We start from the raw sequence: 13,001 nt of genomic DNA on the forward strand, positions 1-13,001 counted from the left end.
TGGCTAATTTTTTTTTTTTTTTTTTTAATTATACTTTAGGGTTTTAGGGTACATGTGCACAATGTGCAGGTTTGTTACATATGTATCCATGTGCCATGTTGATTTCCTGCACCCATTAACTCGTCATTTAGCATTAGGTGTATCTCCTAATGCTGTCCCTCCCCCCTCCCCCCACCCCACAACAGTCCCCGGAGCGTGATGTTCCCCTTCCTGTGTCCATGAGTTCTCATTGTTCAATTCCCACCTATGAGTGAGAACATGCGGTGTTTGGTTTTTTGTCCTTGCGATAGTTTACTGAGAATGATGTTTTCCAGTTTCATCCATGTCCCTACAAAGGACACGAACTCATCATTTTTTATGGCTGCATAGTATTCCATGGTGTATATGTGCCACATTTTCTTAATCCAGTCTATCGTTGTTGGACATTTGGGTTGGTTCCAACTCTTTGCTATTGTGAATAGTGCCGCAATAAACATACGTGTGCATGTGTCTTTATAGCAGCATGATTTATACGCAAATCAATAAATGTAATCCAGCATATAAACAGAACCAAAGACAAAAACCACATGATTATCTCAATAGATGCAGAAAAGGCCTTTGACAAAATTCAACAACCCTTCATGCTAAAAACTCTCAATAAATTAGGTATTGATGGGACGTATCTCAAAATAATAAGAGCTATCTACAACAAACCCACAGCCAATATCATACTGAATGGGCAAAAACTGGAAGCATTCCCTCTGAAAACTGGCACAAGACAGGGATGCCCTCCCTCACCGCTCCTATTCAACATAGTGCTGGAAGTTCTGGCCAGAGCAATCAGGCAGGAGAAGGAAATAAAGGGTATTCAATTAGGAAAAGAGGAAGTCAAATTGTCCCTGTTTGCAGATGACATGATTGTATATCTAGAAAACCCCATTGTCTCAGCCCAAAATCTCCTTAAGCTGATTAGCAACTTCAGCAAAGTCTCAGGATACAAAATTAATGTACAAAAATCACAAGCATTCTTGTACACCAATAACAGACAAACAGAGAGCCAAATCATGAGTGAACTCCCATTCACAATTGCTTCAAAGAAAATAAAATACCTGGGAATCCAACTTACAAGGGATGTGAAGGACCTCTTCAAGGAGAACTACAAACCACTGCTCAATGAAATAAAAGAGGATACAAACAAATGGAAGAACATTCCATGCTCATGGGTTGGAAGAATCAATATCATGAAAATGGCCATACTGCCCAAGGTAATTTATAGATTCAATGCCATCCCCATCAAGCTACCAATGACTTTCTTCACAGAATTGGAAAAAACTACTTTAAAGTTCATATGGAACCAAAAAAGAGCCCGCATCGCCAAGTCAGTCCTAAGCCAAAAGAACAAAGCTGGAGGCATCACGCTACCTGACTTTAAACTATACTACAAGGCTACAGTAACCAAAACAGCATGGTACTGGTACCACCACAGAGACATAGATCAATGGAACAGAACAGAGCCCTCAGAAATGATGCCGCATAGCTACAACTATCTGATCTTTGACAAACCTGACAAAAACAAGCAATGGGGAAAGGATTCCCTATTTAATAAATGGTGCTGGGAAAACTGGCTAGCCATATGTAGAAAGCTGCAACTGGATCCCTTCCTTACACCTTATACAAAAATTAATTCAAGATGGATTAAAGACTTATATGTTAGACCTAAAACCATTAAAATCCTACAAGAAAACCTAGGCAATACCATTCAGGACATAGGCGTGGGCAAGGACTTCATGTCTAAAACACCAAAAGCAATGGCAACAAAAGCCTGGCTAATTTTTGTATTTTTAGTAGAGACGGCGTTTCACCATGTTGGCCAGGCTGGTCCCGAACTGCTGACCTCGTGATCTGCCCACCTCTGCCTCCTAAAGTGTTGGGATTACAGGCATGAGCCACCGCACCCGGCAGGGCTGCCTATTTTAAGACTGACTATCCCCTTTGCCTCCATAAAGACATTTAAGAAGATAGTCTGGGCTCCCAGTTTCTGGGATCTCTATGATGAGAAGCTTCCTGAGGTCTCATTGGCTAGGCCATTCATTCTGTGGAAATGGTTCTGCAGCAGCAGAGACCCCGGAGGTCAGCTTTACTCCCTATTTTTCCAAGGCATATGGCCACACCAGTTCTGGCCCACCAGAGTAAGGATATTCACTTACATGTAAGTCAGTGGTCATAGGTCATTTTATGAAACCAAATAATGTAAGGGTTTGCCCAATAGCTTTCTTTTCCATCTTCTTTTTTTCTTCCATTTATATTTCCTTTTTCTCCTTTTCAACTTTCCTCTGCTACTTCTCTTTCTCTTTTTCACTTGGTTACATTTTTTTAAATTTTATAATTGACAAATCTTCATTAAATTAGTAATTAAATTATATTTCCATAATTTAATTGAATAATAAATATTTAATTAATTTAATATCTTCAGGTAATTTTCTCTAGTCTTTCTCCTATAAATTTCTTCTTTTTTGTTCATTCTCTCTACACTGTCAGACTTACAATCAAACTTTAAACTTCAAATCCCTAACCTACCAGGTCAACAGAGGAACCATTAGAAGTTTTGAGCACTACGAAATTCAAAAATGTAATGCAGTTAGAAGATGGAATCTGCTATCAGCATGTAATTATAACTTTTCAGAATCCATGTATTTTCTCTAATAAGAACAGTCAGATTTGGAGTCTATAAACTGGCCCTGACTCTGGTACAGTTGAGGCCTCAGACACAAGAAGGCCATGACAGAGCCCAAGATCCTAGGAATGGTCCTGGATTGCAGAGGCTCTGCTGGGGCTCACACAAGGATCACATTGGAAGTATCTTGATGACTAAGCAAAGATAGAGGCAGCTGTAACTTTGATGTTAAAGAAACAATTACCTCCTGATCGAATAAATGCAGTCTGTGTTGAATTAGTGGAAGGATTATAGGATGTAAGAAAGAAGACAGAGAAGATGGATTAAATACTAAAGCTTTTCTGTCTGGTAGAAAAAAAAACATACTGAGAAACATTAGTCTATTAAAGTCTTATAACTATGGGGTATAGAGGGCATTGGGAGTATATGGGATCACTCTCTCTTTGAAAATTTGGAGACTATAACCCAGAATTCTGCATCATTGTGGGCAGCCACAGGTGCAACCAGATACTCTAGATACTTCCATCATTATGGGCCTTCCTTTTATTTACCTTCCTTTTCTCTTCCTTATGAGACTGGGTATTTTCAGCATGGTCCCAAATTAGGCAGTAGAATAGTTTTTTTTTTTTAATTACTTTATAATGTACAAAGCACTTTCATGTCCATTGTCTAATTTAATTTACACAACTATGATTAAGAAAAATGTATACAAATATTCTGCTTTTTCATTTTATACACAAAGAGACTGGCTAATAGGTTAAATAACTTACAGTTAGAAAGTGATGGAGGTAGGACTTGAATCCAACACCTGCCAATTCTAAATCCATTTCTTTTTAAATTTTCCCATGTTGTTCACTCTTACATGACTGTGAGTCAGTCAGATTTTTCTTAACCAGTTTTTTAAAGGGATAAATTAGACTAAATCAATGATTTTCAACCTAGGGAATTTTTTAAGACTCCTAGTCCTATGCCAAATCCATTGTATAAAAATTCCAAATAATTCTGATAATACAGGTTTAAGATCTATTGGTCTTTTATCAGTCATCTTCAGTCTGAGATAAGCATACCCCTTTGAATATATGAAGAATTTCCAAGATGCACAGAGGCATAATTTTTTAAAAATCAAATTTAAACTCCTTGACTTTTATATGTATTTTCTCCTAAAGTCAATCTGACTTTAGCAGATGTGCTTTGGGCAATCTCCTTTCCCATATCTCCTTTCACTGTCATGCATTCCCCACTTTGTAAGAGTCATACTCTTGCACATTGCCTTGAAGTATGAAAACCTCTGACAGACAAATTCAAAGGGATAATTCAAAACAACAGCTTTGCTAAAGATACAATTACCGTTAGATCCAGCAATCCCATTACTGGATATTTACCCGAAGGAAAATAATATATCAAAGAGATAGTTGCACTCACATGTTTATTGTAGCACTATTCACAATAGCAAAGATATGGAATCAACCTAAGTATCCAACAAAGGATGAATGGATAAAGAAGATGTGGTATATATACACAATGGAATATTATTCAACCATATAAAAAATGAAATCATGTCATTTGCAGCAACGTGGTTGGAACTGGAAGTCATTATCTTAAGTGAAATAAGCCAGGTACAAAAAAAACAAGTATCACATGTTCTCACGTATATATGGGAGCTAAACATTTGAACACATGGAGGCAGAGAGTGGAAAGACAGGTAGCAGAGACTGGGAAGGGTAAGTGTGGGGAATGGGGAGGATGAAGAGAAGTGGGTTAAGGGATACAAACATACAGTAAGATAGAAGGAATTAATTCCATATTTGATAGCAGAAGAGAATGACTATACTTAAAAAATATATTGTACATGAGTGATGGACACCCTAAATACCCTGACTTGATCACTATGGGTTATATACATATAAAAAATGTTCATGTGCCCCATAATTTTGCACAAATAAAAAATTAATGGTTTTGTTAAAGTCTCCATTAACTCAAGCTCTGTAATTCACTTTTAATCCATCTTACTAAGAAATACATTTCTAATAAAAGTTTTTTTGTAATAATTATATAAAAATTTATAATACATATATTTTTATCAGTTGTGAATTAATAACAATAACAATGACAGGTCAAAATAAAACATTTAACATGTAAAGTCTTATAGTCACAGAAAGTTTTATAAAGTTATATTCAATATTAATTTTTGAGAAATATGATAGCATGATCAATAAAAGACTTTCAAAAATAAAAATATGTTACATTAGGATAAAACTGTGTGAGAAAAGTGGAATGGAAATATAATTTTTAAATGTAGAAGGAACAATATATAATTTCCAACTGTTAAAGACAAGTTTATATATTTTCTATAATGGTTAATGTTAGATCTCAAATCATTATATTGGATGCATTTAAAAGAATGATATAAAAGTTTGTTCTTAGATACCAATATTCACAAAACACCATAAATGAAAGCTGGCAAGGTAGAAATGTGGTTTGCAAATTCCCAGTCCCTGCTATTACAAAGTGGAATACAGAAGGGTGGGTGTGGAGCTGAGAGACAATAGCTAATATCTTAATACTGGCACAGTATCAATTTAAACTTATGATGAAATTTAGATATCAAAACTTTAAATATGTTAACTTTCAAAAGTGTAAGAGAGTGCATTTTTCATCATTCTTTTGTGAGTAAATGAGAAAAGAAAGGCTTGATCACAAGTAAAGATAACCTCTCTTGTCCCTACTAGCTCTGAATTTCAAAGATTGGTTTCTTTCTTTTTTTGGTTTGTTTGTTTTCCCCCCACATCTTTCCTTCCTGTCTTATTTTTTTCCTTTTTACGTATTCTTCAAACCTGACTGTGGTGGCTGTGCACACTGGCCAGCATTACTATTGTCCCTAGGCCTAAGGAAATTGCAAATTCACACAAGATACATACTGAGGAAGTCTTAGAAGAAGAGAGGGCAGCCTGGAGCACGAAATATTGATAAGATATCGTAAGGACTCAGTATGTGTCCTTCACTTGTACAAAATGAATTACTAAATATTCTCCATAAGACACCATTGTTTATAAGATGCATCACTTGTTTAAAAATAGCATTGGGGAATATATAATGAGCTACCACAATAAATATTAACATACTTTATAAAACACATCCTAGTTTTATAAATGTTAAAATATGAGTAAATCTTAGACTTAAGAAATATAGTATATTTATTACCTATGAAAGGCTGGCAAGTTTCCTTGAAAGGCTGTTTGCTATTGTTTTAGAAGAAACCAAAGTATCATTATCATGCAGTCCTTTACTGTTTTCTCTCCAAATCTTTCTAGGGACGGCTGGCAGCTGCCTTCGTCGCTTTAGTACCATGCCTTTCATGTTCTGCAACATCAATAATGTTTGCAACTTTGCTTCAAGAAATGACTATTCTTACTGGCTCTCTACCCCAGAGCCCATGCCAATGAGCATGCAACCCCTAAAGGGCCAGAGCATCCAGCCATTCATTAGTCGGTAAGGTATTGATTTAGCTGTGACTTTTACCAATCCCCAGTTAGTTAGCTAGTCAGATTTGAGTCCAAAACTAACAATCTGATGATATTCCTCCTAGGTGAGGTAGAACAGAGGTACCTCTTAATATTCAATTAAGTATTTAGTTTGACTCATATTTATTGGGGGTCTGCTTTTGACCAGGCCCCCATGATAGACATAGTACAATAGCCAGATAGCGTACAGCGTAGTAATTATTTATTACATAAATTTGTCTAATATATATCAGATTTGGGCTAAGTTCTATAATAGATATAATAAAAATGTTATGAAAACATAGGTAAAGAGATGTTTAGTTTCAACTGGAGAAATGTGGGATGACTATATGGAAAAAATATGTCTTGAACTGGTCAGTCCTTGAATGACAAGAAGGACTTGAGGCACAGGCAGTTATAAAGGGGAGATATACACTAGGCAGATAAATGACAATGGGTAATAAAATAATGTGTCTAGGATGTAGTATGTAAAGGTTATGTTGGGAGAAAAGATTGTAACGTTAGCTTGGGCCCAGATGGTAGAAGGCCTTCTGTACCAAATTGTAGTTTAAAGTTTATTTGATATGTAACAAGGAGCCCCGAAATATTTTAGAGCTGCACTTCAGGTTAGATTATAGTGCCATCAATGTGTAACATGGATTACAGAACGGATAGTCTTGAGGTAGAGAGACCAGTTGGATTGAAGGGTATTGCTATAGCCCTGATGTGAGTAAATTGGAACTCACAGTGGGGTACATGTATCACATTATTAGGCTAGATAGGATTTGACAGTTTATTAGCTATGGGAAGAAGGTGGTAGCTGAGATTTGGAGCATGAGTAACTAAGAGGAGGGTCGTACCATTAATAGAAATCTCTTAGAGTTTTGCCATTTTGAAACCTAGTTTAACTCAATCTCTTAGGAATGTTGGTTATTGCCATTTTTATTCTGATCATGACCCAGGATTTCAATAACCGTAAAGGATGAATTGCTGGAAAATCTAGTTCCTTTGATAGTAAATATAAAGATTAAAGCTGGTTCAGCCTTAGTAGCAAATTCATGGTGCCCTTTTTAATACATTTTCCTGAATCCTTTGGGAATTTGGGAGTGTGTGTGTGTGTGTGTGTGTGTGTGTACAATTTTGTCAGTCCCAACTCTTGGGAGTAAAAGCTTGTCTAAATGTATTACCTATTTTGTTAGGTAAACTGCAGAACTGGCCTCAGTAATATGTCAAGAGATCCACTCATGTTTTTTATTAAAGATATGGAAGACTCAGCTATATTCATTCTGTTGCTATTTTACTTGATTTTATAGATTTCAGCCACATCTCCAAGTGCCTGGGTACCTGCCCAGCATTCTGGATATGTTGTACTTCTCCAGATATAGTCAAATGTTTAATAAATGTCCTTTGGACCAAGAATAACGAGTAGAGATTGAGAAAGTGTCCGTTTCTTATATTTTCCAGTCTTTCTGACATTGTTCTTACCACAGTTTCAGCATTACTAAATGTCTCCCCTCCAATTGAACACTTTGACAACAAGTAGTTGTGCAATATACCAAGCCAAACTCTTATGGCAATTAAGGCATTGACTATAGCAAGTATGAATAGACATTTAGGGCATAATGGAATATCAAAAGGCCATTGCACTGGTTCTGCAGTTTTTTGAAAAAAAGTTTACAGTTTATTATGTATATTGGGAGACAATACTTAGCAAATGCAATCCTCAAAGTGCATTTTTTCACCTTTTGTGATCATTGAAAGAGACATTAATCGGCTTCCATACCAAGAAGGCTTCCGATGAAGCAGGATGGCTACTTCTCACATGCTCACTGTGTAGATTATGTTCCTTCTCCTTTTCCTTTACCAGATGTGCAGTATGTGAAGCTCCAGCTGTGGTGATCGCAGTTCACAGTCAGACCATCCAGATTCCCCATTGTCCTCAGGGATGGGATTCTCTGTGGATTGGTTATTCCTTCATGATGGTATTTTACACTCTTCCTTGCATTTGTCATCATAGCTGACTGTCCATTCCATCTACATTTCTTCCCAATATGAGGAATTCCTGTCATTTGCATAATAAGAAGCTTAAACTTCAAACAGCTTCTATCCAAGAGCTGTGTTCCCCCTCACACATCTTTTGTAAAATATTTTCATAATCTGCCTATTACTTTTTTTGACTACCCTTGGTGTGGATACTATTGTCTTAACCTCTGGGCCTGTTCCTTCACTAGATTTGAATTTGTCCAAGTTCAGCACACATCTTTGGATATTCACTAAGCTATTATGGCACATGGGTATTGCGGCACATTTTTCCTTGTCTTTTATAGCATACAAGTGCAGGGGCAGAAGGCTCAGGTCAAGCCTTAGCCTCCCCTGGTTCCTGCTTGGAAGAATTTCGTTCAGCTCCCTTCATCGAATGTCATGGGAGGGGTACCTGTAACTACTATGCCAACTCCTACAGCTTTTGGCTGGCAACTGTAGATGTGTCAGACATGTTCAGGTAAAGTGCTTATAGCTTTAATTCAGGTCCAAAGCTTCCTTCAGAGATGCTAGGGAAGAAAGAGACAATTTATGGATGGTTTATCCTCAACAAATGTTAGGAATTTATTGGATTGTGTACTTTGTTCTTGCTTATTCTTCTCATATACATGACTCAGGTCAGAAAAACAGACTTGATTAATATTAGGTGAGTTTGGTTTGTGATAGCTTAGTAGTAATCCTTCAATAATGAAACAGAGATAAAGAAAGGTTATGTGACCTTCCTAATAAGTCAGCAGCTGTTCAACTAGATTGAGGCCACCCCAGGAATTGAAGTTACAGTCTGTCTTTTCCCTCTCAGTCCAGTGGTCTCCTTTCCCAGGATATTTTAAAGATTCTCATTGAGCAAGACATGCATAATATACGTACCTCAGGATACTTCATTATATTGATTTTTTTTCAGTTTAAATTTATTTTTATGTGTTGCTTTTGAGTTATCACTACTTGGTATTTTTCTTATGGTCCTTGTTATCTATTCATCATCAGTTGCCCAGATTTCCCTCATCCTGTGAATATTAGAAAAATGTATGAGAGAAAGAGAAAAAGATAGAAAATGAGAGGGAGACACAAATATACAAAGATAATAGTGGTGGGGAGAATCGTTACAAAATATCTATGACCACTAATGGCTCTTAAACCATACCAGTCACTGCATTAGATCATATTGCTGAAAAGTAAACCATTAAGTCACCAAGAGAGCTACTTAACACAAAAAGAATGTTTAGTTATAAATTTGAACCAATAACAGAATTGAAATACCAGAAAATGTGGATCTGATTGTCTTATTTCTTATTTCCCAGTAAACCTCAGTCAGAAACGCTGAAAGCAGGAGACTTGAGGACACGAATTAGCCGATGTCAAGTGTGCATGAAGAGGACATAACATTTTGAAGAATTCCTTGTGTGTTTTAAAATGTGATATATATATAGATATATATATATAAATATATAAAATTCCTAGGATGCAATGTCTCATTGTCCCCAACTTTACTACTGCTGCTGTCAATGGTGCTACTATATATGACCAAGATAACATGCTGACTAGTAACCATGAAGATTCAGATGTACCTCAGCAATGCGCCAGAGCAGTCTCTATTATTTTTCTACTAAAGAAATAAGGAAGTGAATTTACTTTTTGGGTCCAGAATGACTTTCTCCAAGAATTATAAGATGAAAATTATATATTTTGCCCAGTTACTAAAATGGTACATTAAAAATTCAATTAAGAGAAGAGTCACACTGAGTAAAATAAAAGACTGCAGTTTGTAGAAAGAATTATTTTTCATGGTGCTACTAATCCTGCTGTATCCCAGGTTTTTAATATAAAGGTGTTAAGCTTATTTTGCTTTGTAAGTAAAGAATGTGTATATTGTGAACAGTCTTTTAGCTCAAAATGTTGAGTCATTTACATATGACAGCATGAATCACTACAGAAAATGTAGGAAACCCTGGAATACAGACAGCAATATTTTATATTCATGTTTATCAAAGTGAGAGCATTTATATTCCTACATCAAGTTACTACTGAGAGTAAATTTATTTTGAATTTTATCCCATAAGTTCTGTTTTGATTTTTTTAAAAAACAAACTCTTGTAGTCACTTTAATCAGAATTTTAAATGTTCATGTTACATACCAAATTATAATATCTAATGGAGCAATTTGTCTTTTGCTACATTCCCCAAGATTATCTCTTAAGACCATATGCCCCCTGGTTTAATGTTTCTTACATCTTGTTTTTACTCATTTCTGACTGGACAAAGTTTTTCCAAACAATTCTGAGAAACAAAAACACACACACAGAATTAACAATTCTTTTCCCTGTGCTTCTTATGTAAGAATCCTCCTGTGGTCTCTACTTGTACAAAACTGGGAAACAACACTTGGTTAGTCTCTTTTAAGTTACAAAAAGCCAATTGATGTTTCTTATTCTTTTTAAATTTTAAATATTTTGTTATAAATACTCACAGGATATCTTATTTCCCTAGCTGTCATCTTCTCACTTAATGTTTTTTAAACCCACCAATATAAATTTAATTAAAGATATATGTTGTAAGGATGGTCTGTTTTGTATCTCTTCAGCCTGTGTGGAAAAAATCCCTGCTCATTTACAGATAGATTACCAATCTGCACATCAACAAGTCATCTTTTCCCAGGGAATCAGTTTCTCCACGCTTTGATCACTCTGATAGTAGAAAGAAAACATATAGTAATGTAAACTTTTTCCAGTGAAGAAAACTACCTATTGGAAGATATTTCTGAGGTAATAAATTTCTTGACAACATTGTGTTAATGGCTAAGAAAGGAAACAACTGGCTTCTATTTGGGGAAGAATTCATTAATAATGTTTAAAGCAGGTTAGTGAGCTAATATTCTTAATAATTAAGAATGAACATGCACAGTTCTCTAAAATAGTCAAGGACTTGTTAAAAATAAAATATTAAAAACTTCCATAGTAAAATTTGTGTTACAGCTAAAAGATAAAACAACCAAAACAATTTTGAGTATTCTAAATCCTGATATGGACCTATGCAAAATCTAAAGCTTAGAATCTCCAGTGGTAAAACTTAGGATCCAAACAATGATAACTATCTAATCATTTTGTTGATTCTGGATAGCCACCAATCGCAAATTTTAGCTTTATGTTTTCATTTAGTCCCATGCATAAAGTCAGTAATGAGTAATTGTAACTGAAAACACCATATCACAGCCCCACAGATTTTTCTACATGGTGTACACTCAAAGGTGCCCCTTCTGTTATAGTCACAAACACTTAATTCCAAAGATTTTGCTTTTTGTATCTTTCCCTCTCATTTGTAGCTGGTTGAAAGCCTTGGCCCATAAAGAACCTCCTCTGTTTGTTTGTTTGTTTTGTTTTGAGACAGTCTGCTCTGTCACCAAGGCTGGAGTGCAATGGCGTGATCTCAGCTCACTGCAACATCCACCTCCTGGGTTCAAGCGATTCTCCCACCTCAGCCTCCGGAGTAGCTGGAACTACAGGTGCATACCACCACGCCCGGCTAATTTTTTGTATTTTTAGTAGAGACGGGGTTTCACCATGTTGCCCAGGCTGGTCTTGAACTCCTGAGCTCAAGCGATCCACCTGCCTCGGCCTCCCAGAGTGCTGAGATTACAGGTGTGAGCCACCACGCCCATCCCAGAACCTCCTAGTTTTTAAATTGTTGCATGTGCAGCTAGTCTATGTGTTTCTTAAATCCCCTAACTATTCCTAGCCCTGCTTTGTTGTTTGAAGTACACAAATTCATTCCAGGACATTAATATTGTTAACGCTCCCTTGCCATGAATTATTCAAAGATTAATCTAGCTGCTCTACTAGTTACCTATGGTGAGTTTTTTGTGTTTTGTTTGGTTTTGTTTTTGTTTTTGTTTGCTTTTCTATCATCTGTGAAAATTCCAGCAGTACTATGGTGAGTTTTACAGTCATACACAATTAATAGCTTTCTCACACTGGGAGGAAATGAATGAACTATTCTGCTTAATCAGGTAGTTTGACCACCAAATAGTTATGTGTACCAAATGTGGTTTTACCAGTTAATGAATCTTTCGTGATTCAGATGTTACTTAAGGACCAAATCCTAGTATTTTATAGCTGTGTGTGTGTGTGTGTGTGTGTGTGTGTGTGTGTACCCGCACACACGTGCACGTGCATCTTATGAGAAGTTGAGGTCTACATGAATAACTTCCATTGTATATATATATGTGTGTGTGTATATATATGTATATATATGTGTGTATATATGTATATATATGTGTGTGTATATATGTATATATATGTGTGTATATATATGTATATATGTGTATATATGTGTATATACGTATATATATGTGTATATATGCATGTGTGTATATACATGTATACACACATATGTGTATATATGTACATATATACACATTTATATATATATATGTGTATATATATATATAAATATATACATATATATACACACACACGGATAAGTGTATACACACACACACATATGCTGTGTAAGAAAGTAGACATTCCAATTATTTTTATAGCTTATTGGCCTGATCTATGCCATGTTGGTGTCACACTCATTGCTTCCAAAGGAGGTTGTATCGGACACCTTGTGATTGTATGATTTTTTTCCCACCCATCCAAATTTGAAGAACACTTTTTCATTCTTGTAGTGGCAATGAGGTTCTTTGCCTCAAAGTCATATCAAGCCATCAAATGCTTATTCAGAAGTTAATCACAAGAGGGCACTATTGCCTATAAAAATGAATCAGCATGTGTAATGATTTGTTTGAGCTGGTTGGTGGTGGTAGGGTT

At 35.9% G+C, this 13,001-nt stretch overlaps 1 protein-coding gene across 3 annotated transcripts in view; it reads left to right on the top strand.

The window, feature by feature from the left end:
* The window catches only part of COL4A5 (collagen type IV alpha 5 chain), a 261,295-nt gene extending 250,547 nt beyond the window's left edge, over nucleotides 1-10,748 (top strand). For all 3 annotated transcript variants that reach the window (XM_055267729.2, XM_055267730.2, XM_063635302.1), the window contains 4 exons: nucleotides 5,965-6,142; nucleotides 8,021-8,135; nucleotides 8,481-8,653; nucleotides 9,492-10,748. In XM_055267729.2, the coding sequence (XP_055123704.1) occupies nucleotides 5,965-6,142; nucleotides 8,021-8,135; nucleotides 8,481-8,653; nucleotides 9,492-9,573 (548 nt within the window). In that variant the 3' untranslated portion in view covers nucleotides 9,574-10,748. The remainder of the gene's footprint in view (nucleotides 1-5,964; nucleotides 6,143-8,020; nucleotides 8,136-8,480; nucleotides 8,654-9,491) is intronic.
* The last annotated feature ends 2,253 nt before the right edge of the window (nucleotides 10,749-13,001 follow it).

This window comes from Symphalangus syndactylus, chromosome X (genome assembly GCF_028878055.3).
Source record: "Symphalangus syndactylus isolate Jambi chromosome X, NHGRI_mSymSyn1-v2.1_pri, whole genome shotgun sequence".
Taxonomy (NCBI): Eukaryota; Metazoa; Chordata; class Mammalia; order Primates; family Hylobatidae; genus Symphalangus; species Symphalangus syndactylus.